The sequence below is a fragment of the Augochlora pura genome, chromosome 2 (genome assembly GCF_028453695.1).
Source record: "Augochlora pura isolate Apur16 chromosome 2, APUR_v2.2.1, whole genome shotgun sequence".
Lineage (NCBI taxonomy): Eukaryota > Metazoa > Arthropoda > Insecta > Hymenoptera > Halictidae > Augochlora > Augochlora pura.
Window position 1 is genome coordinate 8,055,842 of NC_135773.1, and position 27,796 is coordinate 8,083,637.

The window sequence follows — 27,796 nt, forward strand, 5'->3', positions numbered from 1 at the left end:
CGTTTCTTTAACCATCGATGCGGTCTTTTTTTAAACTTTTGAGGACACTCGTGGAAGGGGACTTAATTCCGCTTTTGGACGCCTCTTGGCCTAGAGAGAGAGAGCGAGAGAGAATGAGAGAGAGAGAGAGAGAGAGGGAGGCGCGCCGATCGATCGGCGCGTTCGATTAAATTGCAATGACGGCCGTCAGCTTTTCGCAACAGACCGAGTATTAAATATTTAACGGGGCATCGGCCCCCGCAGAAACGGCTGATTTTTCACCCTTTCAACGGGCCGAGAACCCGTGCACCGGGGGACTGAGGCCGAAGAGGGGGGGGGGGGGGGGGGGGACAAGCAAATGAGAGAAACGGATGAATCTCATATGCGGCCGCTGTCCGCGCCACGGTGCACGCGCTAGCGTTAAAACCGTCAATAACGACGATTCGAAAAATCTGTCCGCGTTCCGGCGCACACGCAACGGGTCAGATTTTCACAGATTCGTAATACAAAACGTTGTTATCATAATAAGTCGCCTCGTCGCGGGGGGCGGGGGTGGGAGGGGTGGGGACGAAAAACGTGGCGTGACGCATCGCGGCGCATACGAATCCATTTTCAGAAAAATATCCAACGCGAACGGAATACCAAAGCGACCGCGGTCCTTTTTTTTCTTCTTCTTCTGTATCGCGAGAGCGCGGGGCCCCAGGGGCGGCCCGCGATTCGCTCTCGACGCCGTCCCCGAGCTGAGCCGGAAGAAAAGAGCCGACGGTATTTCGTTGCTGCTGGGAAATGCCGCTGAAAGGATTTTATTATCGGCCGCGGGATTCGCGGCGGTCCGTCGAACGATGCGTGAAGAGCACAGGGTACGTAGACCGAGAGAGAGAGAGAGAGAGAGAGAGAGAGAGAGAGAGAGAGGAAAGAGGGGAGAGGGGAGAGGGGAGAGGAGCGGCGGGCCAACGTTCTGAATGAAACGTAATTTATTCAATTGGTTCTAATAAATGGTGCTCGCGGCGGACCCCGGCAAGGTACCATCGGCCGACAGATTTTTGTCCGGCGGACCACACCCTCTCCCCTCACCCCCCTCTCTCCCTCTCTCTCGCCCCCGTTGGCCGCTCTCTCGCCGCGTAGGAGCCGAAGGAATACTGATCGCGCGCTCGTCGATCAATTCGTAACTTCGACGCCGCGGCCGGTGTCGTAAATTGACCTAACTAATCTTTTCATTTCCACAATTGGCCATTCATCTTCGACAAAGTATTGTTCACCCCCCGGTTATTTATGCGACGCGGCGCGCGCGAGCCGTTCCAAAGGTCATCGGTATGCGCTGTCTCGCGGACCTAGATAGGGGGGGGGGGGGGGGGGGGGGACGAGGGGGGGGAAAACTGTTGCCCTAATTAAGGGGATCGCTCGTTTGGATACCATAGAACGCGGCTAACGGTTACTTCCGTGCGCGCGATTTCATCGCTGTTTAACCCTTCCAAGCACAAAGTATTTATTTTCATCGAATAATAAACAAATATTTCCATATTTGTTTATCGACGTCAAAGAAAGACGTCGGCGAATTTCATTACGCATTCGATATCGAAAAGTACAAATGCACAATGCCTTATAGCAAAATAGAAAAATATCAAAAATCGTGCAAGAAAATCTGATCTCATTGGGTTATGATTTTTTACCGGTCCACCATGCCGCGTCTGAATGGCTGCCCGCCCGGCGAAGAATGCTGCGCGCGTATCGCCGCATCGGCGCTCGCTTCTGTCGAGAATGCAGGGACGCAGAAGCGCCCAAGTCGGTGGAAGCAAGCAGCAGCAGAAGCAAGCAGCGCATTGTGCGAAACAGCCCGCGCGCAGACAGTTGATTAAGATGTTCTAATTGATAGCAAGAGCCCGCGAGACGGCGCAACCTTGGCTCCGATTTGGAGCACGTATCCGATAAGCGGCCGGGCAAAACCGCGCGTCGATTCCGCTCGATTCGCCGAGCGGGATACCGGCTCCCAAAAGACCGCTGCATATTTTAGGAGATTATTTCGAACCTACCGAAGAATTTCGTACTCGAATCGTCGCCGGACGCTTCGAGGAAAACGTGTCCCTTCTCGCGGCGTTTGATTTCTCTAAGTCGAGACATCGCGAGAATAAATTACGGACCGCTTCTTAACCCTTTCTGGTCGAGTGACGACTCTAAGGCGCCATTGAAAATTATTATGCCACGTTTCAAATAATAATTTTTACCAAGATTATCCACATTCATAAAATTGTTAAGAGCCTATTATCTGGTTCTTTTATTTTAATTATTAATAATTACAGATAATATATTACTATTGTATAGTAATATACATTATTAAAAGGGTCTTTAATAATGTCAATGTTATTCTGTTAATTATATAACAATTTTCATTGGCGCTTCGGAGGCGCCACTCGAGTGCAAAGGGTTAAAAAATAGTTTGTAACAAATCTAGAATTAAAAAATTAATTTCTACCACAAGAATGAATTTGTCTTATCATTATACACGATTCTTAATAATTATAGATAATATAGCAATTTATACTAGAACAAGGAACGACAAAAGCGAAGAGTCGAGTAAAAATAGCTCGGCACAGAACGTGTTAATGAAACGGCGCTCGCGCGCGCGCGCGAACATAGTGGCCCGGCAATTTTTCAAGCCTTGTCTCATACTTGTCCAGCCCCTTTTTCCGAGACAGCGAGCCACCGGAAACGGAAACAACAGGGCGCAGGGCGGCGGAGTCGACGGCGATCGGAGCCGCGCCCCGAAAATTTATTGCGATCGAGACGAGAGCCGACCGGTTTTATTAAGCGACGCCCGGCGATGGTGTAAAAGCGACGAAAGGAACGCGACGGACACAGAGCCGGCTCTCCGCGGGAATTTTGTGTTCGGCTTCTCTCTGGCCGGGCTCTTTTACCGGACCGTTCTCCTCTAATCTCTTCGGCGCCGTTACGCGGCGTTCGCCACCCCTGCGCGCGATTCTCCGGTGCGACACCGGCGGTACTTCCGAGGATTCGCTCTTGCAGACTACGGGAAATCTGGTTTCATCCTACCCCCCGGTCTATTTCATAAGACCTTTGTTGCGGAGACCTTTGTGCCCGCTGCGCCAATTTTTGATCTTCGCCGACGCCGGTTGCGCGCCGGAGATTTTCGGATCTGCAACGGCTCTGGAATTTTCGCTCCTTGCGGCTTGTGTTGAGAGGACTTCGTTGTTAAATAATTCATTTGTTCGGTTTATGATTTAGTCATTTATTCGTTTGTTCGTTCGTTCGTTCGTTTTTTGGCTTTCTCGTTTATTTATTTATTCAGCTTTTGATTTACTCATGCATTTATTGATTCATTTGATAATTTACTCAGTTATTTACTCACTCATTTATTCACCTATTTATTAATTTATATATTTATTTATTTATTTATTTATAAGGATATTTATATTAAAGTGGTCGCACTCACTGCGACATCGCTAGCGACAAAATGGCCTACAGTTTATCTATTTATTCATTTCTTGATTTACTCAGTTATTTACTCGTTCATTTATTGATTTATTAATTTTTTTATCTGCAAGTATATTTATTTTAGAGCGATCGCGCTCACTGCAAGGTGACCAGCGACAAGATGGCCTACAATTAACTCCTTGCACTATAATAATGAGTCAGACCTCGTGATACAAATTTCACGAAAAATCTACTAAATACGCGGATATTATTAATTTATTTTAAATCGAAATCAAAATTCCTCCGTTATCAAAGTCCGAAAACGAAAGTGCACAATGACAATAAAAGCAACAAGAATTTCGTGGTCTTATTAAGGAAAATATTAACGATAAATAAGTGCAAATCGATGCAGCGTGAAAGGAATCGTAGCGCAAGGGGTTAATTCGACTAGACGCGCCGTTTTCGCCGCGCACACGAAATTCCGGGGAAACGTTATAACACCGTGGTAAACGTTGTAAAATCATCGTGGTAAAAATAAAAAGCACTCGGTGACCACGTAGATAGAGGAAGGCGGCCGGCCATACTCGTTCTCACGTTACCGCGCGAGAGTCCGGCAAGACGACGACGACGACGACGGCGGTGGCCGGATCGTTGAAATAGTGGCGACGGATATTTCAAGTAGCGCCCGCCCGCTCGCTGAATATGCATGGCGTTGCCCACATTCTCCGCTTAATTACATTCTCTTAATAGTTTGTAACAGCTCCAAGTAAACCGGGCTCGCGCCCGAAATTAAGAGACGTCCACCACCAGCGCGTAATCAACGGGGCCGGACGTACGGCGGAGGAGAGCGACGCCGAAGAAAATCGCCGTTCCCGCGGTGTTCGATCGTGTTCGGACCTCGTACCGCGGCCCTCGGCTGCCGGATGATAATGAGAAGGACACCGATACGATCCGCGTACGGCAGAAGACCGGATGCAAATTACTCGCGCAAAAATCTCCGCTGCTCGGACGGCGACAAAGCGAAGTTTCGCGACGAGTAGAGAGAAAGAGAGAGAGAGAGAGAGAGAGAGAGAGAGAGAGAGAGAGAGAAAGATAGAGAGAGAGGGAGAAGGAGGAAGCGAGAGGGTGAGAGAGTAAGAGAGAGGGAGAGAGAGAGAGAGAGAGAGAGAGAGAGAAGGAGAGTGCGAGAGAGAGAAAAGAGAAACAGAGAGAGAGAGAGAGGGGAGGAGAGTGCGAGAGAGTGACAGAGAGAGATAGATAGAAAAAATGGAGAAAGAGAGAGAGAGAGAGAGGGTGGGGAAGCGACACAGTGAAAGAGGGACAGTGAGTAAGAAAGAGTGAGAGGGGGTGGGGGGAGTTTTATACTCCGGCGAGTGCGTTAATGAGAGGAAACTTGGCCAGACCCTGAAATTAATTGAAGTAATGAAAGTTCACAGACTGCCGGGAGAAAAATGCTTGTTAGATACCTTGTGCGTTTTTTCGTGCTTCAAACGCGGACTAATCCCGCCCCCGTAATAACAGACACGGAATTAAACGTCACGCGAGCCCGACATGATTACGTGCTTAGCCGCGGCGTTCAATGTCGCCGACGCCGCCGCGCGAATTACACGACGCGCGGGGAGGATGATCCGCCGCGCTCTAAAATAACCGTGCGCGGAACGGTCGCGAGGAATTCGCGGGCCAGGGGTTCCTCTCTCTCGATGGTGTGTGTGTGTGTGTGTGTGTAACCGGAAGTCGTCGATGTCCTCGGAAGCGGGGAGAAGTTCTCGCGAGATGTTATGAATTCTGATATTAGGGACCCGAATATAGCCAAGAATTCGGCCGGAGTTCTCAAAGGTTCGCGATTCGAGGGTGCGTCTGTCAGGGAACGTCGGCGAGGGGTCAAAAGTTTTCGCCGGGTTGGAAGCTGGAGATTGCGAGCTTGCTGGTGGGAACTGGACGATTCGGGGGGATGGGAATGCGAAAGGATTTCTCACGGCGCTGTGTTATCGTCGGGTATTGTAAAAGGGTATCGGTACGATTTTGAGGGAAACTATAGTTCTCGGAGAATCGTGATCAGTATCCTATCAGTAGCCTTTCGAGACGAATCTAAATGGTCATTCGCTTCCTTGAATCGCTATGAATGTTAATTCGTTTTATTATAATTTATAATATTATTCACCTATAATATAAGTCACGCTTCGATTATGGTGTAATTAACCCTTTGCCCTCGAGTGGCCTCTTGCCCTGAGGCGCCATTAAAATTGTTCCACCACGTTCTATAATTCTTTTTACAAACACCACCGAAGCTCAAATATAAAAAGTTGTTAAATATATAACTGCTATATAAATTATGAGACTCGATTTCTCATGCATAGAATATACTTCGTTACACAGAATGGAAATGCTACAAGTCAGAGAAATTTTTTGATATTTGTAGTTGAACTTCGAGCACAAATTGTCTAATAATGCGCTGCCGGGGCATGATGATTCTAGGAACGAACTTAGGTGCGTTCACACGTGTAACAACGATCGCCGTAGGTGACGGTCGTCGAAATCGGTTACTTCGATGCATTTCCCCGCTGGAAGGAGCTGCAGGCCCGCGAACAATGCGCTCGCTCGAACGGAATAATGCACATTTCGAGTGTGAAGCAGAGATACTCTAAACTTCGACGCGGAATATATTTACCGGCCACCTCCTCTTCCACTTCCTCCTCCCTCTCCTCTTCCTCCCACGCTGTTGTTCTGGATCATCCGCGAGATACAAAGAAATTATCGCCTCGATTATGATTGCGATTGTATTATTCTCGGTTCAGCGCAGCCGGACCACCACACCATTCATCCGAGACCATTATCCGTGAACGCATACGCGGTCGTATCGCAACGTTATATCGCCTGACCAAGCGATGTTATGTTCTCGTCGCGATCGGGATCCTTTGAACAGCTGTTTATGGGACTGTTAATAATTATCTTCGGTTTTTAGTGGCGCTTCGCGCGGGCGCATTGATATTATTTTTGTTGTGGTTTCAGAGGTTTGTTTCAGATTTTTGACGAGGTTTCAGAATTTTTGTTTTAGATTTTCGACGAGGTTTCAGAATTTTCTTTCAGCCTTTTGCCGAGATTTCAGAATTTTCTTTCAGCTTTTCGTCGAGGTCTCAGAATTTTCCTTCAGCTTTTCGTCGAGGTCTCAGAATTTTCCTTCAGCCTTTTTCCGAGATTTCAGAATTTTCTTGCAGATCTTCGACGAAGTTTCAGAATGTTGTTTCAGTTTTCCATCGAGGTTTCAGAATTTTCTTTCAGCTTTTCGTCGAGGTTTCAAAAGTTTTTTTCAGTTTTCCATCGAGGTTTCAGAATTTTCTTTTAGCTTTTCATCGTGGTTTCAGAATTTTCTTTCAGCTGTCCATCGAGGTCTCATAATTTTCTTTCAGCCTTTTTCTGAAATTTCAGAATTTTCTTTCATCCTTTCTCTGAAATTTCAGAATTTCCTTTCAGCTTTCCATCAAAATTCCACAATTTTGTTTCAGCTCTTCGCCAAGGTCTCAGAATTTTGTTTCACCTCTCCGTCGACAATGAACGTTGCACTCGGTTCAAAGACGAGCTCCCATTGTTCCATCGAGTTCACTAACTCGTCGAAAGGTAACAGGTCCGTCCCCGGCGACTTTCTGGTCGATGCTCTAAATGGGTGTCATCGTACAAAGACTCGCAAGAGAGATTACCCAAATTGCCGCCTCGATCAGCGTAATCCAAGTAATTTTCCTTTCAGTGGCCACGGCAAGTTCTTTATCTCCGACCTTAGCTCTCCTCTCCCCCCCTCTCCCTCTCTCTCTCTCCCATTCTATTTCTCTCTCTGCCTCTCTCCGCGTAAACGTTCGCCAATATGGCCGCCTTCCTGTTCAACCCCCCGTTTCCTTCCGTCCACTTCGTACCATTAGCCGCAATTCCGTTCAACTCTGCCCATTCCTGGAGTACACATTTCGGCGACCGAACGCGCTCTATTCATTTCTACGATAACAGTTAACGCGATCCAGCTATTACCACTAAAATACCACATCTTATTTTCCCGTATTCACGCACCGAAACGGCGTACAATTTCTATGTGTCGTACGGGTATCAATATACATTTCATTATCTTCGGTTCACTCGCTACGGTCCATTCAAGCTGGACGATGGCTCGCCATTGTTTTATTTATTGTTATCGCGTTCGGCGATACGACGCTTTTTACAGCAGACCATAATTTTGTACAGCGTATAATGTAGTTGTTAGGAATTAATAATCAACCCTGGAATGACTCCCTTTGATTTTGATTAAATATTTAGAAATAATATTTTGGGGGTGCAGGAGAGGTAAAATGAAATCGTGATAACTCAGGGATTATTTGTTATTTTTAAAATATAAGGGAATGAAAAGTGTTGTTAATAAATATTTTCTAATTTTGTACAGTGTATACAGTAATTATTAAGAATTAATAATCGACCCTAGAACGACTCTCTTCGATTTTATTATATATTTAGAAATAATATTTTGGGGGTGCAGGCGACCTAAAATGAAATCGTAATAATTCATGATTAATCATTAATATATTATATTAATAGCAATATATTAATATTATCATAATTAATATACCACCGACTTAAAGCATCAATAAACAGAGTTTTCTCAATAAAATCTGAGACAATCGAAGCAAAACGAACTAAAATATTATTTTTCACCGATTCGAGAGATTAAACAAAATTTTTAAAAATCGAAAGATCGACAATGAAGCGACCCGGAAAACCGCTAAACAATTACCGGAACGTTTAAACATCCTAGAGACTGATTTAACAGCGGCGAGCTCACCGGGCCGTCTCTCCCAAGAATAACTCATCCACAACAAAAGGATAAACGAGTCAATCTATTATGTATTCTTCCACAACGTTTACGACCTCCGGCCGATGAATAATGTAACATTTGCCATAATAGCGTCGTAAAAAGATTTTACTCGAAGATGAACGACGCGAAACTTTGATGCGGACCCCCCGATAAACACATTACAGCCGCGAACGGATTACAATCCCGAAGAATCCGATTCCACGGCCGTCACGTTTCCGGGACGGTGCATAATATTATGCGGCACGCGGGACGACGATTAGGGGCGCACGCATTTTAGTTGAAATCATTAACCCTTTTGCTGTGGAGCGCATTAGTGAACAGTTGACTCTAAGAAACGAAATGCTACGAAGTAGAAATCTAAATTTTACAATATTTATTGTATTTAGCAATATCATTTTGCTTTCTGAAATATGAAAGTTTAGAATCGTAATTTATTTATTTAAATATTATAGTCAACTGTCTGTTAATTAACAATAGTATCTCGTGTAAAGTATAGAATTATATGCTATGATATTTATTGTATTTAGTAATATCGCTTTGCTTTCTAAAATATGAAAGTCTAGAATCGTAATTTATTTATTTAAATATTATAGTCAACTGTTTGTCGATTAACAAAAGTATGGAATAAAAGTATGCATGTATATGGTATGAACGAATAATATGCGCACTTTTTATTATATATAAATGGTGATTATTCGAGGGCGTATAAATACACTTGTCAGAGCGAAAGGGTTAAACCAATATTACTCGCAGCGAACTTACTTACTTGAATTGTTTTAAGCTTTTCGTAAAAGGTCTACATTACCATGAAATTTAAAAACAGGAAAAATTTGATCTGGACGCCTATTGGCACCTACAGTATCGGAGCGAAAGGGTTAATCGAAAAGCATCGCGCCGAGCAGAGAGGCGACGTTCTCTCTCGGTTCCTCCATTGGGCGCGGTTTTTGTTGCACGTCATCTAAGTTATTATTCCGCTATGCCTACTCCGGGACTTTCACTCTCCCCTCTCTCTCCATCTTTCTCTCCAACTCTCTCTCTTTTTCTCTTTCTCTCTGTCGCTTTTTCCGGTTCGCTCCTTGTATTCTGATATCAGGCGGTGTCTGCCTGCTTTCCGCGGTTGCTTCGTTAGTTTCACCGGGCGTTTGATTACGCGGCCGTAGCCGGAAGGGCCAAATGTTTAATTCCTTTCTTTTCTCTTTGCGAGCGCGAGCGGGCGGGCGGGTCTCTCGTCGCGATGAATGGCAGCATAAGAAAATAGTAAAGGTACGTTTGCACGGGCAAACACGCGGGAGAAGCACGGGCCGCTGACACAAATATCCCGTGCACGTGCACGGGAGGAGGAGGGGAGGGGAGGGCGCGACTCGGCGCAGGCGAAGCCCAGTGTTGGTCTTTTGTAATTTCTTTCGCTGGCTTTTTAGTTTTACGGCGCGACTGCTGCCTTCCCTTTATTCTCCCCTCTCTCTCTACTCTACTCTCTGTCTCTCTACTCTCTTTCCTCTTTTCTCTCTTCATTCCCTTTTGCTACTTTGCCGCCGTAGGAGCGGAATAGTGCGTACACCGCCGCGTAAAACCCGAAAACCACCCGGAACGCGTTAAAAAGATCGGCTATTTCCTTTCTTTTTCTTTTTAACTCCGATTGTTGTGTAGCCAATAGTTATTGTTTGCCGGCGACAATGCAGTGTCGATTGTCAAGCGATCGATCGGAATTTTGGCCGGCGATGGGCGATGAGCTCTTGCGAGCGAGCGAGCGAGTTTTGTCGCCGAGCGGAAAATTATTTCGCGAGTTTTGGTTGAAACCAGTTTGAAACGCGTTAATTGACCGGCTCGACAATGTTGGTAAAGGGGTAATGAAACTCCACCGAGGAGACGGTGGATTTGTTTAATTATTGTCTGGAGAGTGGTTGTAACGACATCTGCGGGGCGAGATGGGAAGGAAAATTCAGAGAGCGGTCGTCGGTGTCGTCGCGATGGTGAAGGGTGGAAACTCTGTTGCAAATGTTGTAATTCTGCGATAACATGCTCCGTTTTGTTATTTAACGAAGAATTTTATAGTTTGGATCGTTTTGTTATTTAACAAAGAATTTTATAGTTTGGATCGTTTTGTTATTTAACAAAGAATTTTATAATTTGGATCGTTTTGTTCATTAACAAAGCATTTTATAGTTTGGATGGTTATGTTAATTAAAACAAATGGTTTTATTGTTTGGTTTAGAGGCGAGACCGTAGAAGAGCTTTTCTTCTGATGATTTATTGTTAAACGCAGCGAGTATACCTTGTTATTTAATATTAAACTAAGCGACTCGCGAGGTAAACTTTATTGCCTCAATTATGAGAATTTTAGTTGAACTTTTCTTAATTTTTATTATAGTGTATAAAGTATTGATTCATCAGTATCTAATACAAGTAGCTTTATAATTTTAATAATTATAAAATAATATATGTGAAATCGGTTTCTTGATCGACGGTGGTTGATTTAGGGGTAAAAAACAGGGAAATGGTATTTCGTCCATTTGTTAATATGATATTAAAACTGTCTTTTTTCAATTTATATTCAGCTATCGTAATTAAAAAGACTTTATCTTCTGGTGATTTATTTTTAAATTCATCAAGATTGTCTCGTTAATTAATACTAAATCTAGCAAACGGTCAACAGAAATTGCCTCGCGAGACAAGAAAGGATTTATTCGAATTTTTAACAATCGTTATAATAGCGTATCAAGAAATATATTCGGAAATAAAAAGGAATTTAAAGAAGAATTAAAAAGGAAATAAAAAGGAATTAAAAAAGAATTCAAGAAGAAATTAAGAAGGAATTTAAAAAAAAAATTAAAAGGAATTAAAATAGAATTAAAAAGGAAATAAACAGGAATTAAAAAAGAATTCAAGAAGAAATTAAAAGGAATTAAAAAAGAATTTAAAAAGAAATTAAAAAAGAATTTAAAAAGAAATTAAAAAGGAATTAAAAAGAAAACCACATCCCAACAACTAAAAACAATTCTAAAGTGTCAAATAATTCTCCGCGTAAAATGTCGCAAATTCCGTCACAATTACCAATTCTCATAAACCATTTCAAAAACAATTCTCTCGAGCAGATGCTCCATGCTGATCTTACCCGAACACTTTCCTATCATCTACGACTTTCTACATTGTCTCGCCGTTTCATCCGGTTTCCACCATCTCCATTCCCGAGGACGTATCACTCTCACACCGAGAGAGAGAAAGAAAGAGAGAGAGAGAGAGAGAGAGAGATAAAGAAAGAAAGAGAGAGAGTGGCCCTCTTAATGTCACGGTTAAACGGCAGAAACGGAGGAAAATTGCGGGCTCGCGAGGAAAGCGGAACGTGTTCACGGGAACGTAACGAACGGGGGCCCCCCTGGTAAATAAGTAATGTCGCGAAGAAAAGTGCACCGCCGCCGCCGCACGGAGTTTCATTTCCAGCCCCGCGCGGGGCTCGGAGAAAACAGTTCGGCCGGACAACGGATCGCGCGCGCTCGCCGATGGCCGGGGATTGCGGTTGCGGAGAAGAATACAAATAGTTCTATTATTTCGTGAACAAAGGACCGGTTCCCGTGCACGGAATCTGGATCGAGCCTTATCAAAAATAAAAAGGCCGTCGTCGTCCGGGCGGTCCGCCGCGCGATAGAGAGAAACGTGGGGCAAACTAAGAAGCCGGGGCGAAATGAACCGCGCCCCGTCGCAGACGTGCTTTATACCACGTTCTATACGATATTGGTCTTTCCGCGGCATCAAAGAACCAGTCGGTCTTGCTTTCGAAATAGAGATTAAGAGGAAACGCTGTTGGCCCGGAACGGCTACCCGCTGATAATTCAAAGGCCGCGCGGCTTTGTGCGTTTCCGCGACAATTCTGCGACTTATTGTCGTTTCTTAAGTCGAACGGATAGTTTATAATAATGCGAAAAGTGATGGTATGAGAGTTGAAATTGCATTTGTTTAATAGACGAGAATTTCGATTGAATTTAAGTGACTGGTCTCTGAGTGTCCATTTAATTATTTCGGTGACGTCACGATTGCTTCAATATAGCAGACAAGTTGTAATATTTAATACAATTTATGCAGATTTTATTTTCTAATAACGATAATAATATTGATGAATTTATTTATATATATTTATTGGTTTATATTTTATATTTATTTGTATAACCACGACAGTAGTTATTATTAATATTACAGTATTATTATTACTATTTTGTTACTACTATTTTTATTGAAAATAACCACTGCCATGGTTACTATAATTATTATTATTATAAATAGAAGACTGTCATTTCCTTGTTCTTTAAATTATATTGTACTATAAGGTGCGTTTTAAGAATGAAATATTAAAAATTGAAAAATGTCCTTACTATGGTTCAAATTGTTTAACAAAGTAGAATTAAATTGTTAATGGCTCCCGGTTATTTATTACCTTATTAATTGAATCTGTACTATTAAAAATGATATATCACACTCTATTGATTTGTTCTCTACTCCTATAGATGGTTTAAAACGCTTCACTATTTTAGGCTATTAAGGATAATTTATCTTCATCAATATTCATAATTTATCTCTAACAATTTTTCCGTCAATAAACCAAATTAAACCAATTTATCAGCGTCCAATAATTAACGCTACCATTCCTTCTTCTCGATTAACAAATATTTCTCATTTCAACCCCTTGACATACTTTAACAAGCTTAACAGGCGATAAAGACGTCTAATAATTTTATTAAACAATTTATTATAATTCTAATACGTTCTTCTCAATCTAAATAAAATCAATATTTAAACATCTCAGTAAACCTAAACACACGATAAATATAAACTGTCTTCTTCCTTCTTAGCACTTATTACAATCGAAAAATTTATAATAAAATTCTAAATAAATAAAATCAATATTTAAACATCTCAGTAACCCTAGTCACACAATAAATATAAACTGTCTTTCTTCTTCTTAGCAATTATTAAAATCGAAAACTTTATAATGAAATAATAATTAAAAATTATAAATTTATGAAGAAAATGGTATGGCAAGGGGTTAATAATTGCGCGTGGCAGGTGCGCGAGGAAATGGACGAAGAATGTCGTATATCGTACTTTGTCATGCAGATTTATTTGCTCATATGGTCATGGGTATACAATAATTGTAATCTAAAACTCTTGCGTATAAATATCGTCGGCCGTCGGAGTTGGCCGTTTAGGCTGGTAGAATTAGCATCGTTACTCAGTTGCCGATCGGTGGAGATAGTTCATAGAGAAGTCAGAGTGTAGCCGGATTTATTGTATGTGTGTGTGTGTGCGTGTGTGAGTGGTTTTACGGACAGGGACGTTATTTTATTGGTACAGCGACGACATTCACTCGAGCGGCACACGGTCGCTGTTCCGAAGACAGTTTACTCGGGTATCTACAGTGATGAGCAAAACCGAAGCCATAGGTTCGCGAGACAATATTATATCTAATCTTACTCCGAGGATATAACAAACTTTAAAGGAATAAAAATTATAAATATATTAAATAGAAAATTATTGAAATTACGCTTATTTACACCAGAAAAGTTCGGTTCTAAATAAATACATTTTTAATCGCTACGAAAAAGGAAATTAAAATAATATATTATTATATTTATATATTATTTGTATTGGTACAGTGTATAACTCTATTTATATTACAATTGTCTAGTTTTCGAACAAATGTATCTCGAAAAAAGTGTTGAAATTGTGTCCAGTTTCGCTCGTCACTGCGCGTGCTGGTGCCAAGCAGTGCTGGTTAAAATATTACCTTTAAATAAAAAATAGAAATATCTTTGAACATGTGTGTCTCCCTAAACGCGTGTCTGTTACATTGGTTAATCTGAAATAATTCTTTAACTCTACATATGTATACGCAATATGTTATCTTCGTTATATCTTAGTCACTTTCATATCGATGGAAATACTATTTGAATTATTCATCCGACTCTACGTGTATGTATATGAAATATGTATTTCATTTATGTATAGCATCCTCTGGTTGGAATGTGTACATTACTAAACAGGCAAATAGCCGAAATAAACGAGCATTTTTAACAGATAATAAACGAATACTTTTAACAGATAATAAACGAAAATTATGAATTATTTAAATCGTTCTTCGCTCCTAGAAGATAGTAGTCGCTGCCATCTTTTCTTCGTTATAATAACCATTAAAAAATAATATCTCGGTTGACCGTCTGTCGCAAGCTCGGCAGCGTATGAAACATTAATTGAAATAATAATTTTTCACCTGTATATCCGAACAGTTTTATTTCCACTACACTCGAAAAGAAAAATATCACCTCGAATAGGCATTTTTTTAAATATACATCTTATAAAATGTATCATTTCAATTAATTGTTCCATGACTCGTACACGTAACAGGTGTCTTTTTCTTTCTTTCTGGTACGTCAAACTGCGGAACGAAAGAAAATCTCGAAATATTGTCTTATTTAAATGAAAGTATTTCAATGACTAGTTTTTCAATACTTTTTATTTGCAGTTCAATCGGTTCTGGCGCCGAGACCGTAATCACGGACGGCGCTCTGAATGTGAACATCGAGCGGAAGATTTACATCGACGTCCTTGTGCTTGTAGTCGTTCAGGAAGTACGAAGACGACTCCGCGTTCGTCGGGAACTCCTTCGGCAAGAACTCTTTACTTCTAGCTTCCAGCTCGAATCCTGACAAGGGGTGCTTCAACAACCTGAAGGAAATAAACGGCACTGTAAATACACTGTGAAAATATAATTGTTATTTTTCTGTAAGATGAATGCCATTAAGGTTTCCCAGTTATTAGGGTGTCCCAGTTATTATGGTGTCCCAGTTATTATGGTGTCCCAGTTATTATGGTGTCCCAACTATTAGGGTGTCCCAGTTATTAGGGTGCCCCGGCTACTAGGGTCTCCAACTATTATGGTGTCCCAACTATTAGGGTATCCCAACTATTAGAGTGTCCCGGTTATTAGGGTGTTCCAATTATTAGGGTGTCCCAGTTATTAGGGTGTTTCAACTATTATGGTGTCCCAACTATTAGAATGTCCCAAATATTAGGGTGTCCCAACTATTAGGTTGTTCCATAAGTTCCTAATAATAGTTTATGATAACAATTTGATGGGTGATTACTTACTCGTAAGTCGTCGGACTGACGTGGATGCGAAGGGGTTCGCTCAGGGACTCGAATTTATTTGCTAAGGTAACATTGTGCCCGAACAGGCAATACCTGGGCATTTTCTTGCCGACAACACCTGCTAACACCATTCCAGTGTGAATTCCAATCCGCATCTGACAAAATAATGTACAAGTTATCGCAAAGTCATTGGTTTCTGTTATCCAGCAGTTATGGAGTATTTAGAGAAGAAAGTTCTGCCAGAAAATTACAATAGATTTTAACGCTTTGTCTGCCACAGTAACGATTTAGAAAATTTTAGAAAATTGAAGTGTTTTGTTTGTCAAATTAAAATTGATATATAGTATAATAAAGTGATAATGTGATAATAGTACAATATATTAATAATATAACATAAGAATAATATAACAACATAACTTTTTCAAAATTCTTCTGTTTTACGAATCCTAATCGACTTTGAAAAATTTAACAAATCAGACCTGGGTAAACATATTTCAATTAACAAATACAGATATTTTGCAAATATTGTTCCTCTCAACTTTGTTACATACGCTTCACTAGCAATAATAATTTATCTCTGCATCAACTGAAACGCTAGTTAAAGCACTCAATTGATTTTACGAATATATAATAAAATTATTTAAAATACAGATTTTACAATATAATCTTGAAATGCTTGATTGAAACAAATATTTTCTTTACTGTACATAAAATGAGACTCATGAGAATATTACTTCCGTAAAGTTTCATCGATCGAGCAACTGCGAGAGCATGTCGTGACATTTGTGTTTACATACGTGTTTACATTCGCGATATGTACATTGTCATAAGCAAACAGATGATAAATGTTCCATTCACATTCATTAATTAAAAGACAAATACGAAAAATTATCAAAACAGTATGTATTTCTTTTCTTACTTTCTCTCTCAAGCATTAATAATGAAAAATAGAATTAATATATAATTCCAAATAAAAATAGAATTTCAAATAATTAATTATACACATAGAAATGACATTTCAAATAATTCTTTCCAAAATCATCTGGCAAAAATCTGAATTAATAATATTCTCTTTACCACAACTTAAATAACTATTTACAAAATTTTGATAACTATCTCTAAATTTTATAAATATCTCTAAAATGTCAAATAAATCTTGAAATATTAATTCACACAACTAGGAATTATTAATATAATCACCCAGATTTGTTACAGACCAGCGTGATATAACAATGGGACAACTTTCAAATCTAAACAAATAGTTCCGCCGCAGGTGTACGCGCGACGCGTCGGTCGAAGTCTTTGCGATGCAGTAAAAATGAAATCAGCAGACAAGAGCGCAGAGATTCGTACCCTTATCGGCTTGCCCTCGTGAGTCATGTGATGAGAGCAGGCTTCTATCATTTTCAGGGCCATCCAAGCTATTTGCTGCGCGTGTATGAAGGTGTCGCGATGAAGGCCGCAGGCAACGCAATAAGCATCTCCGATCGTCTCCACCTGTGGCAATCAACCGATGGAAAGTTCTTAAATAGCGTACATTTCGTTCTACGTACACTGGCTTAACCCTTTGACTCGAGAGGCGCATCTGTGACGTCATTAAAATTATTGTAACACGTTCCAAAATTAATTCTACAGATATATTTTTATATATATATATAAAATAGAAATATTGGAAGTCAGAAAAATTATTATTTTTAATAATTTTCATCAACATTATTAACTGTAGATTTGCAGTTGATATGGCTTCGAATGCAAAGGGTTAACCCTTTGCCAACCGATAGCCTACAAATCGGCTTTTCAACTTAATTTTTAACCTGTTATTAATATATTATTACATAATTTTTTTAAATATTAGCTTCTTTTCGCGAGGAATGTAATAAACAATATACCCAAAAAGAAATATTGTTCAATGCTAATGTTACGAAAATATAAAAATATTTACGGCCGAATGTCCAGATGGTAAAGTGTTAAAATAAAAGTTCTATTGTTATTCTAGCATCGAGAGGACACGTCGATTTCCATGGATTTGCATTGACAATTTCGTTCGCGGCTTGTCTGGCAATGACATTTACATTTAAACAGTTCGCACCTTGTACACGTCCAGCTGTCCGCAAAACGAATCGAACTGCTCGTAAAGATTTTGTAGCATATTGATGACGTTCATCGGCGTCGCTGTCGAACAGATCTCCGTGAAGCCGACTATGTCGCTGAATAACATGGTCACGTCCTGGTAGATTTTTGCCTCTATGGTTTCGCCTGGAAAAAATCACCGTTCACTTTAGAATGATTCTATAATCGTTGATTATATTATATATACATGTATAATTTTTAATATAACATAATTAATTAATAGTGATTGTAGTGATTGAAATATATGTATTGTTACAGTAATTATTATGTATATAATTCTAGAGTAGAATATGGTAATTACGGTGTATAATATAATAATTATTATATATAAAAATTAAAATATATAGTATAATAATATTTCTGGCGACGCACCTAACCACAGTCGTTTCGCTATGTCAGGCGGGAATATAAGATGAAGAAGACTGACGTTCTTCTCCCTTTCCGCAGACACTAGAAGGCTTGCTTCTTCTATAGAGCTCTTTAATTTGTCCATTCTCCTCCTCAGACCGTCCTGCAACAGTAAATATTATCAGTATACACGTTTCATTAAAAGTATCCATAAACTTTAAAAATCAAAAGTTGGCAATTTTCTATTTTTTTTTATTAATTGTTAGCATTGATAGATCCATTCACAAAGTATAGTAATCATTCCTTTTGGAACAGCTACTTAGGGGATGTTTAAAGAGATTATAACTATATCATAACATATTTCAGTATTAAATTATCACCAAACTAATTAAAATTGAATTAAAATCGTATTTAAATTGAATTAAAAGCAACGAATACCTAAAATTAGCTATTAAATGTACCAAAACCTTTGCTATTCCTAAAATAAATTTTTAAAGTATATTCAAGTAAAGAACACGTTCGCAATTGAACCGTCGGTTCATCACCAGCGCAGCATAACCTACACGCTCTGTATGCTAGCGACATCTACGCCGAGTCACAGCCTCGGTAACGTAGGTATTCTTACTATAATATAGTCAAACCTAACTACAGTATATTCGAGATAATGATCATCGACGAGTGCACTTCGATGCAATTACGAGACGATTAATAATGCATATCCCATCGCGAAACGAGACCGGCTATTTAAAATCTCTCCGACTTCATTGATATTTATAGCGTGCACGCATCGATCGGACGCACAACAAGTGAATTCGGTGAATATATATAAATTTAACGACGTTATAATGGGATTGCAAATTGCAGTTTTCTACCTGTGCTCTCGCTTGCTCCCCCACCAAAATCACTTCTCTCGTCGCGTCGTATAATGGTATATCGGATATAAAAAGTCCTCGACCTGTCAGCCCTTCGAGGCCGTTCAGGAACGGCGAGCTAACGAACAGGATCGAATCCGATTCGGGACAGTGAACCATCTGACCTTTCATCTCTAAGCCCTGGAACGTATAAAATTACATTAGAAGGAAAAATTAGGAAACGAGCAACTATAACAAATAATGTTAAACTTTGAAAAATATTTAGACGCTGTACTGTTTTAGGAGCTTTCTTTCTATTTTCAGAGTCCATTATTAACCCTTTGCTCTCGGGTAGAGACTCTAAGGCGACACTAAATATTATAGCAATATTTAAAAAAATATTTTCATATTATTAAATTTAGATCTAATCGATTAATTGTTAAATAATAGAATTCTCTTCTTAGCGTATGCTTATATCTGTTTTTAATATTATATGTGTTGAAAAAAAGCAAGTAAATGTGGAATAAAAGTAAGAGTAATTTGAAGCAAATAGAAAATTATGTAAAATTAATTAAACTAGTCTCGAGTGCAAAGGGTTAATATTTTTGCGAAAAATGTTTCTGCGATCGAATCTTCTCAAATTGAAATCTTCTTTCTCTGTTAAAAAGCACCTTAAAACTCGACTTATTTAAGCTTCTTACATTATGTTAAACCATTGCAAAATTAACAATGTAACTTTCATACGAATTATAACATAATCATCAGACTGCGGATCTTATACAATAATAACAAAAACGAACAATTGAAACTTGAAACTGAAACTATACTACTATTACAAGAACTTCGTTATTTAATCACGTTATTTATAACTTATTAAAACTATTGTATCCAGGAACAAGTAACCATTAATTTCACAATTACTGTAATCAATGAATTCTAATTTCTTTTCATTTTATATCGCAAAGATCTTCAGTCTAATAATTGTTTTCATCAATTAAGGCGACAAACTCAACGCCAATCGAAGTTTCATTAAAACGTTTCGAATCGCTCGGGTTAATCGATCGCCCGAAGTTTTCAATGAACCGTTTAACGTACCTCCGCGGGATACTTATCGACGCCCTGCGGTTTCTGCAGGGTCAGGACGAAGGGTGTGTTCGCCCGTTTCAGTATCTCGCGGAAGGACAGGGTGACGCTGCGGGGCCTGGTGAAGGCGAAGTACGTCGATATCTTGCGGCCGAGGCGGGCCAGGTGGGGCCCGAAGATCTTCATGAAGCCGACGCCGAGCTGGACGAGCTCCAATTGCCGGTCGACGACGAAATGCCATGGAAACGCTTTGCAGAAGCTCGAGACCCCCATGGGAAAGTCTGTGGCCTTGGTCGAGGGTGGACGGAAAGTGGACGAGGCGCTCGTCTCGACGCTCTCGTGGTCGATCTCCCAATCGACGGTAGGGCGATGGTTGTAGCGCTCCGGAACGATACGAAGTCTGCCGAACGATTATTATACTATAGTTATTCCTTAATAGTGATCTATATCACAACGTTTCCCTAATTGTCCGTTGGCTTGTAAGCAGAAATGGACAATTTGGGAAGAGGAGGCACGATTATTCGAGTCTCGCGCTTTATTTTTATAATTGTTGGTATTTGGTGATTGTTAAGGTAATTTGTTTCAAATTGTTTCTTTTATTATTCTTCGATCGTGATCTGTAGAATAATATTTCCCTAATTGTCCATCGGCTTGTAAGCAGAAAAGGACAATTTGGGGAGAGGAGATACGATTATTCGAGTCTCGAGCTTTATTTTTATAATTGTTGGTATTTGGTGATTGTTAAGATAATTTCTTTCAAATTGTTTCTTTTATTATTCTTCGATCGTGATCTGTATAATAAAGTTTCCCTAATTGTCCGTTGGCTTGTAAGTACAAATGGACAGTTTAGGAAGAGGAGGCACGATTATTCGAGTCTCGCGCTTTATTTTTATAATTGTTGGTATTTGGCGATTGTTAAGATAATTTGTTTCAAGTTGTTTCTTTTATTATTCTTCGATCGTGATCTGTATAATAAAGTTTCCCTAATTGTCCATCGGCTTGTAAGCAAAAAAGGACAATTTGGGGAGAGGAGATACGATTATTCGAGTCTCGAGCTTTATTTTAGTAATTTTTGGTAATTGGTGATTAGTTATTTGATTATTACTGGTGATTAAATTAGTTATGACAATAATTAATCATACTCAGTAATCACTGATCAAATTACTTTTTATCTGACAGATATTATCAAGGTGAGGAACAACTAGAGAAAATTTACTATAGTCCAGGAAGAACAATTCCATTTCCAAGATAGTTATTGTTATTTATATGCCGCGAGCTATGTTTAAAAAATATAAAAGCAAGAATGAGTAATGTGTAAATGCAAATGAACAAAAATTGTCGCAAAGCGTTTCATTAATAATTAAATACCAATAACAACATAATATATCTTGTTATTATTACTATTATTGTTACTACTATTGCTATTACTGCTATTACTATTACCACCATCACTATTACTACTATTATTATTATTAAAAATCTCTGTCAACACAACAGCCTCTTCAGCAACATTGAAACAACAGTCCGGCGTCCGCGTATCAGGTCGCAGAACGGGTTATCAGACCCGGCGAAGCGATTAGAAAGGCATTCCAACGCCGTGGGATTCTTTCGTGGCCGTCGAATAAGGAGGAAGTTGTACCACGACGCGAAGACTATTTACCCAGTCTATCGAGTCTCTTTATCTACGGGTCGCCGGAGGTTCCTATACGATTCCCTTTCCCCCTTCTACGGAAACAACGGCGAGGCTGTTCGCTTATATCGTATTATGCGCGTCTCGTTAACGGGGGCTGGCTTTTTCGGGGAACTTTTAATTGACGCGAACTCATGAAAATAACCCAATTAAGAAAGTTGAACTGCAGAGCGAGCGGGAGAGAGAGAGAGAGAGAGATTTCTCTCGTACGCTAATGTGTAATGGGCCGCCTGAAATCAGCGCGCCTACCGCGTTCAATGTACATAAATGCCGGCCGAAACATTGCCGATCAATATTTGTTCGGTCCCGCGGCCCTCTCGCTACTTTTTCCGTGCAAATTCAATTCCGCTCTTCCTAACAGAACGTCGACAGGTAACGCGGTGTATGTATATCGATCGCCGCTGAAAATACTAAACATTGTTCCTTTTTACACACGGAAACCAGGCTTTGCCCGGTAATCCGCTCGAATCTCGCGCGCGTCGACAATGGCGGCATATTTATTCGAAAAGTCTGATATTTATTTGTAAAGTCTCGTTGAAGCGACTCGAATTTCTCTGGCCTTCTTAAAAACATTTGTATTAAGATTTGGATGAGTAATGAACGTTATTAACCTTTTACGAAGGATTTTCTGTCGACGCGCTCTAGAGAGACTATATGTGCTAAGCACCTGCCGTGGACGCTTTTCAGTGCGATGAAATAAACAATTGCGATTTTAATACGATCATCGATACGTAAACTAATTTATTTCATTAATCGCTAGAGATATTTAATATTTAAAATTTTGTATAATAATATTGAAGCTTGGGGAACACGTGTCAAACGAAAGGAACCTTGCTTCCATCGAATTGGATCGTTTCCGGTCATTCTCACCTGTACTCGTCATTTTTGCAGGGACTCTCGGTGACGGTGACGGTCGCGTAGTCGTTATAAAACTTTCTGGCGATGCCCTTCAAGCTGCCGACCAGCAAGTAGGCGCGAGACGGATGATGCGTCGTGAAATCGAGCAGTATCTCTTCCGGCGTCGTGTTGCATACGAACGCCGCCTCCACCTCGGATCCGGACTGGTGTTGCACGACGTCGTTCACGCCGTCGAGCGTGGTCAGGAAGGCTGTCAGATCGTTCCCGAGGCAGCGGAACGCCCGCTCGATCAGATCGACGCAGGCGGCGTAGATCAATTCGCAGCCGAGCGCGTCGAACAGTCGCCGCTTGTCTATGTCTGAAATCATTTCGCGGCAATTAAATCTCGGCTGACCGGATAACAACGAATCTTAACTAGTGCGCTCTTGTCTCTGTTATCTAGAATGCTTTCGATTGAGTGTTCAGAAAAATTACGAGTAACCTGTTATTTTTATTATAGCATTGTTATAGGAAAGTATTTCTGATGCGAGACACGTGTGTCAAATTGTGCCACTTGGATAAAATGCAGGTTTCGAAAAATTGTTATTGAAAAATTAGTAACGCTGTAGGGATCCGAAAATTTGGGAATATTGTTTGAACATTGTAGAACAGTATTTTATTTATTAGAACTCGATTTGGCGTTTTCAATTGTTATAAATTAATTTCTTATTTTACTGTTCTCAGTGACAGTGGAGGTTGAAAAATTGGATGGTCGAGAATTGTTATAATTATATTTTATTATATTATATTTTACATTATTCTATATTAGAAAGAAAGGTGAAAGGTTTTGGTGTCAGAAATGACCCGGCACCGGTGGCGAAGAGTTAAAAACCACCCCAGTCGAATTTTTTCAAAATCATTCCGCGTCGAATAATTCCATTTTTTACGATGAATAATATAAGAAGAAAGAAGAAGAAAGAATAAAAGAAGAAAGAATTTCTTCTTTTTCTATCCTACTTGTTATGTCCCACCAGGGAAGATGTTCTACAGCTTTATAACGCTATTAATACTGCAGTCGGTCAAATATCACCGTATTTGTACAGTGCAACTTTAATGGTCCTTATCCCTGCCCGTGAAACTTCACGGTGGTTTGCAAGTAATTAAATCTTACGGCGGGTCTCGCAGGGCGAAACGTCGAGCAAGCAAACAGAACTATCAAGAAACTGGAGTAATAATAGTCAGGGTGTCATGTAACCGGGCGGTACAACCGGATACGGGCTGCTTTTAGGTCAGAAAATAAGATGAAAATATACAGAATAAATTTCAGTCGTTCGTCACTCTGCTTTTAGAACCCTGTGTTTTAATGCTTTTTACGAAGCGGTGTCAAAAGACATTTTCCAAGCTTTTAACGTCAATTTATTCTGTCCGTTTAATTATCTCTTCAAGAAGTCATTTTTTAAATTGTATGATAGTTCTACAGTTGTTCAATTAATTCAGTTATATTATATTTCAGTATATTATATTTTGTTACATGACGTTACATTATTCTATAGTATAGTATACTATATCATATTGTACTATACTGTATTTTATTATACTATATTATACTATATTATATTATTCTAGACTATATTATGCTAAACTATATTATTCTAAACTATATTGTACTATACTTTATTATTCTAGACTATATTATACTATACTATATTATGGTATAGTATACTATGTTACATTGCATTACATTATATTATACTATACTGTATTATATTACCTTACATTATAATGTACTTTATTATATTATACTATACTTTCCTATACTATACTACACTGTTTTATATTGTATCATATAATATTATATTATTGGAATTAAGTAAGATTCGCAGGCAACATAATCGTCTTCCAAACTTTCAACTTTCTTTCCCATAGCTGCAGCTTCCCGAGATTATTTTTCCGCGCGCAATCAAATCCGATGCGGCACGGAAGCCGAGGTATTTTCCTTGACACCGGTAATCCGATGATTTCGCACTTTGCAGCATGATTGATCGCGGTCCAAGACACCGCGCGACCGCGCTGGAAAAATCCGTCACGGTTTTCCGAAAAGCCATTCGAAAGAAACCTCGGTGTCTAAGCGATTCCCTTTCAAAATATCGTCCCGGCCGGCGATTTAATATCCCTCGATTCCGACGGCCCCCGCAATTATTTTCGAACGAAAGGGAACCGATAAAAGAAAAACCGCAACCATAATACGTTTCGGTCTCTCGTTCGACCGAGCCGTTCGTTGGTCGCGCTGAATGGAACAGTAATTCTGCTGACGGGGAGTCAGCGACAATTTTACCTTCTCTCTCTCGAGAGAGAGAGGGGGAGAGTCTCTCTGTCTCTCCCCCCCCCTCTCTCTCTGGCTTTTCCTATCTCTTTCTCTTTCTATCTCTTTCTTTTTCTACCTCTTTCTTTTTCTCTCTTTTTCTGTCTCTTGCTTTCTTTGTCTCTCTGACTCATCCTCTCTCTCTCTCTCCTTCTTTCTCTGTTTTTCCTCCCTTTATCCATCTCTCTCTTTCTCTGTCTTTCTGACTCTACCTTTATTTTTCTGTCTCTCTCTCTCTCTCTCTCTGTGTCTCTCTCTTTCTCTGTCTCTCTGACTCTTCCTCTCCTTTTCCGTCTCTCTCTTTCTCTCTCTTTGTCTCTTCCTCTCCTTTCTCTCTCTCTCTCTCTCTCGTCCCTCTGTCTCTCTCTCGGGCGAGCAGATTGGAAAAAAGGTAGTCGGATGCAAATTCCAATCGTTACGGGGCGAGTTACTAATCTCCGACTGTTCCGCTCCCGCGGGTTTCGGAAAGTTGAACGACGGGCGCGCTCCGATCTTCGCTTCGAATCTGGGACGGTCACCTCGTGCGACAACTTTAACGTTGCGCGGCTTAAAGTTAAATCGCGGCGCTGGTTGCAACAGAGAAGTTCACGTCACCGGATTGTTCCGAATAACGAATTAACGTGCGGGCAATTTTTATGATTTTCCTCGATGGTTTCACAGAATTAAAAATTAGTAAAAATATTCACAAAAATTTTACTTTTATGAAGTAAAATTATGAAATTTGTAAAGACTTACGGTTAAAGATTTTAAGTGTTTATAAAGTTCATTATTGTTAAAAATATCATACGTATAAAATTTAATACCGACACGATTTTTATTTAATTTAAAAATCGATAGATTACGTTGATTTAGAGTTGAACGAAAAGTTATTTCATTAATGATTAGCAATTATAAATTATTTGTTAGTTATTGCTATGTCGTTAGTTATTATAAATTATTGTAGATTAGTTCTAACGGGTTATTTGAAATTAATTGCAGCAAAATATTATAAATTAGTTTCAATAACTACCAGATTAAACTCAGTGATCATTAAATCGTGAATGAATAATAATAGATTACTGGAAATTAATCTCGAATTATTGTCATCAATTAATTCTAATAATCATGCTCGGTAATTATTAATCAAATTACTTTTTGCCGTACGCACGAGTCTCTCGCCACTAATTTATAATAATTCATAACAAGCACAGAGTTATAATCGTTGATCAAATTACTTCTCGCTTAATTGTTACAAATTATTTTCAATAACGACTCGCTCGACACAGGGTCGATTAAACATACAAGCTAAAAAGAGTTCCGCGAACTCTTGCCATGGATGCATTATTAACAACAATTCGGCAATTCGTTTCAAAAAATCAAGATTCCTCTCCGAGCGAAGTGAAATTCTATATAAATCTATTCTTGCGTTGCAATTAATTATTCAACTTTTCTTATCATATTTTAAAAGTAATCAAAGACTGGAAACACCATTAAACAATTTCTTTTAAAAACCATTTCAATTAGGAACCAATGAAAATATCACGAAAATATTACTGCATTCTGTTCGTAGATTTTTACAATTTATTCTGAAAAATACCAAATAAATCATTGTGACTCGTACCAACATTTTTACACTTAAAAATTTTTGAAATCTAAACTTTGTTAGTATGAAATCTAAATTTGTTTAGGACGTGATAGAATAATTTTACTGGTGCTTCATAGTCACCGCTCGAGTACAAAGGGTTAATTAACGTCCGAAACTTCCGGCCAGCAAAAGGTCAGCGAGAGACGGACGCGTCTCAAGCAGAGCTACGTTCGAGACGCAACAACCGCGAGAGGAGCCGCGATTTTCCGGCAACGGGTTATCGAATAACCGAGCCGACACTTCGAGTCCCAGCGCGACGTTTCCCGCAGTTGTTCCGTCTCTAACCCGCCTGGGAGCTACAGCACGTCGACGGAACGGTATTCGTAGCGCGTTGCGTTTCAGCGGTCGAATGTTTCGACGCTCGGTTGCGGTCGATAGACGACGACCGATTTGATTCGAAACCGCCGACGGTGAATCGAAGGTCGCGGCTCCCGCGGCCGCCGGATCCCGGAAATCGACGCGGCTCGCCGCGGTTTCGTTCTAATGCCGGCTCGCATTATTTCCCACCGAATGTCACTATCAGGACGCGATAATCAATAGCGGCCCCGTGCACCGTCGCCGTCGCCGCCACGGCTCTGTATAATGCGGTCCAGTCAACCGCCTGGGACACGTCGTTCGATGTTTCTGTGACGGCCCGCCAAATCAGCCGGCAAACCTTGACAAATCGATGGCCCGCGTCGCGCCACACGCCGTGGCCCGTTTCTATTCTCTGTATCGGGACGACTGTGGGCCGAGCAACGACTGGCCCGGTTCAAATCCGGCTGGAAATACAGCGGGGATCGAAAAATCTTGAAATAGAGGCTTTTCCAATAGGGACGGGTCGATGTTGACAGTCTGTAGCGGCCATGTTGTTTCGTCGATTAAATCTGTTGTTTTCAATTCAGTCTGTTATGCCAAATCACCATGGCAAGTCACACGATCGAGAAGCACGGCCACATGATCAAATTGTATTATCAAAATGAGTGTTCGTTAGTGAAAACGTTGCGCGCGTCGCGCCCATTTTATGATAGACGCGGTGGCCCTTCAAAGTCGACCCTCCAACGTTCGGTGGCCAAATTCTAGACGACCGATTCGGTGAATGATCAGCCAACGCTCGTACGTCAACGGAAAGCCAGATCGGCCGAGAACGTCGCCGCTATCCGTGAAAGCGTGCAGGAGAACCCGAGGCAGTCGATTCCTCGCCGTGCACAAGAACTTGGTCTGTCGCAGTCTTCAACTTGACGAATTTTGCGTCTGGACTTGGGCCTACACCTGCACAAGATCCACCTGACCCGGGAGCTCAAAGTTAATGACCACAGACATTATCAAGAAAAATCGGTACCTCTAATAGTATAATTTCATCGATGTTTCGATAAAAATTTAATAATTGAAAAATAACTTCACCGTATTTAACTAATATCAACGTTAACTCGTTCCTCTAATGGTATAATTTCGTGGATGTCTCAATAAAAGTTCGACAATCTAGAAATATATTTCA

The 27,796-nt window shown here is 40.2% G+C and overlaps 1 protein-coding gene across 2 annotated transcripts in view; it reads right to left on the reverse strand.

Moving 5' to 3' along the window:
- Window positions 1-13,362: 13,362 nt before the first annotated feature.
- The window catches only part of Gycalpha99b (guanylate cyclase 1 soluble subunit alpha 2), an 89,542-nt gene continuing 75,108 nt past the window's right edge, over window positions 13,363-27,796 (reverse strand). The window contains exons 4-12 of one of the 2 annotated variants that reach the window (XM_078189205.1): window positions 22,367-22,712; window positions 19,819-20,206; window positions 18,745-18,924; window positions 17,897-18,035; window positions 17,484-17,650; window positions 16,748-16,891; window positions 15,395-15,549; window positions 14,756-14,971; window positions 13,363-14,681 (exon numbers count right to left, since the gene is read on the reverse strand). In XM_078189205.1, the coding sequence (XP_078045331.1) occupies window positions 14,770-14,971; window positions 15,395-15,549; window positions 16,748-16,891; window positions 17,484-17,650; window positions 17,897-18,035; window positions 18,745-18,924; window positions 19,819-20,206; window positions 22,367-22,712 (1,721 nt within the window). In that variant the 3' untranslated portion in view covers window positions 13,363-14,681; window positions 14,756-14,769. Of the gene's footprint in view, window positions 14,972-15,394; window positions 15,550-16,747; window positions 16,892-17,483; window positions 17,651-17,896; window positions 18,036-18,744; window positions 18,925-19,818; window positions 20,207-22,366; window positions 22,713-27,796 lie in introns of both variants that reach the window. The other variant, XM_078189196.1, reaches the window with a different exon arrangement.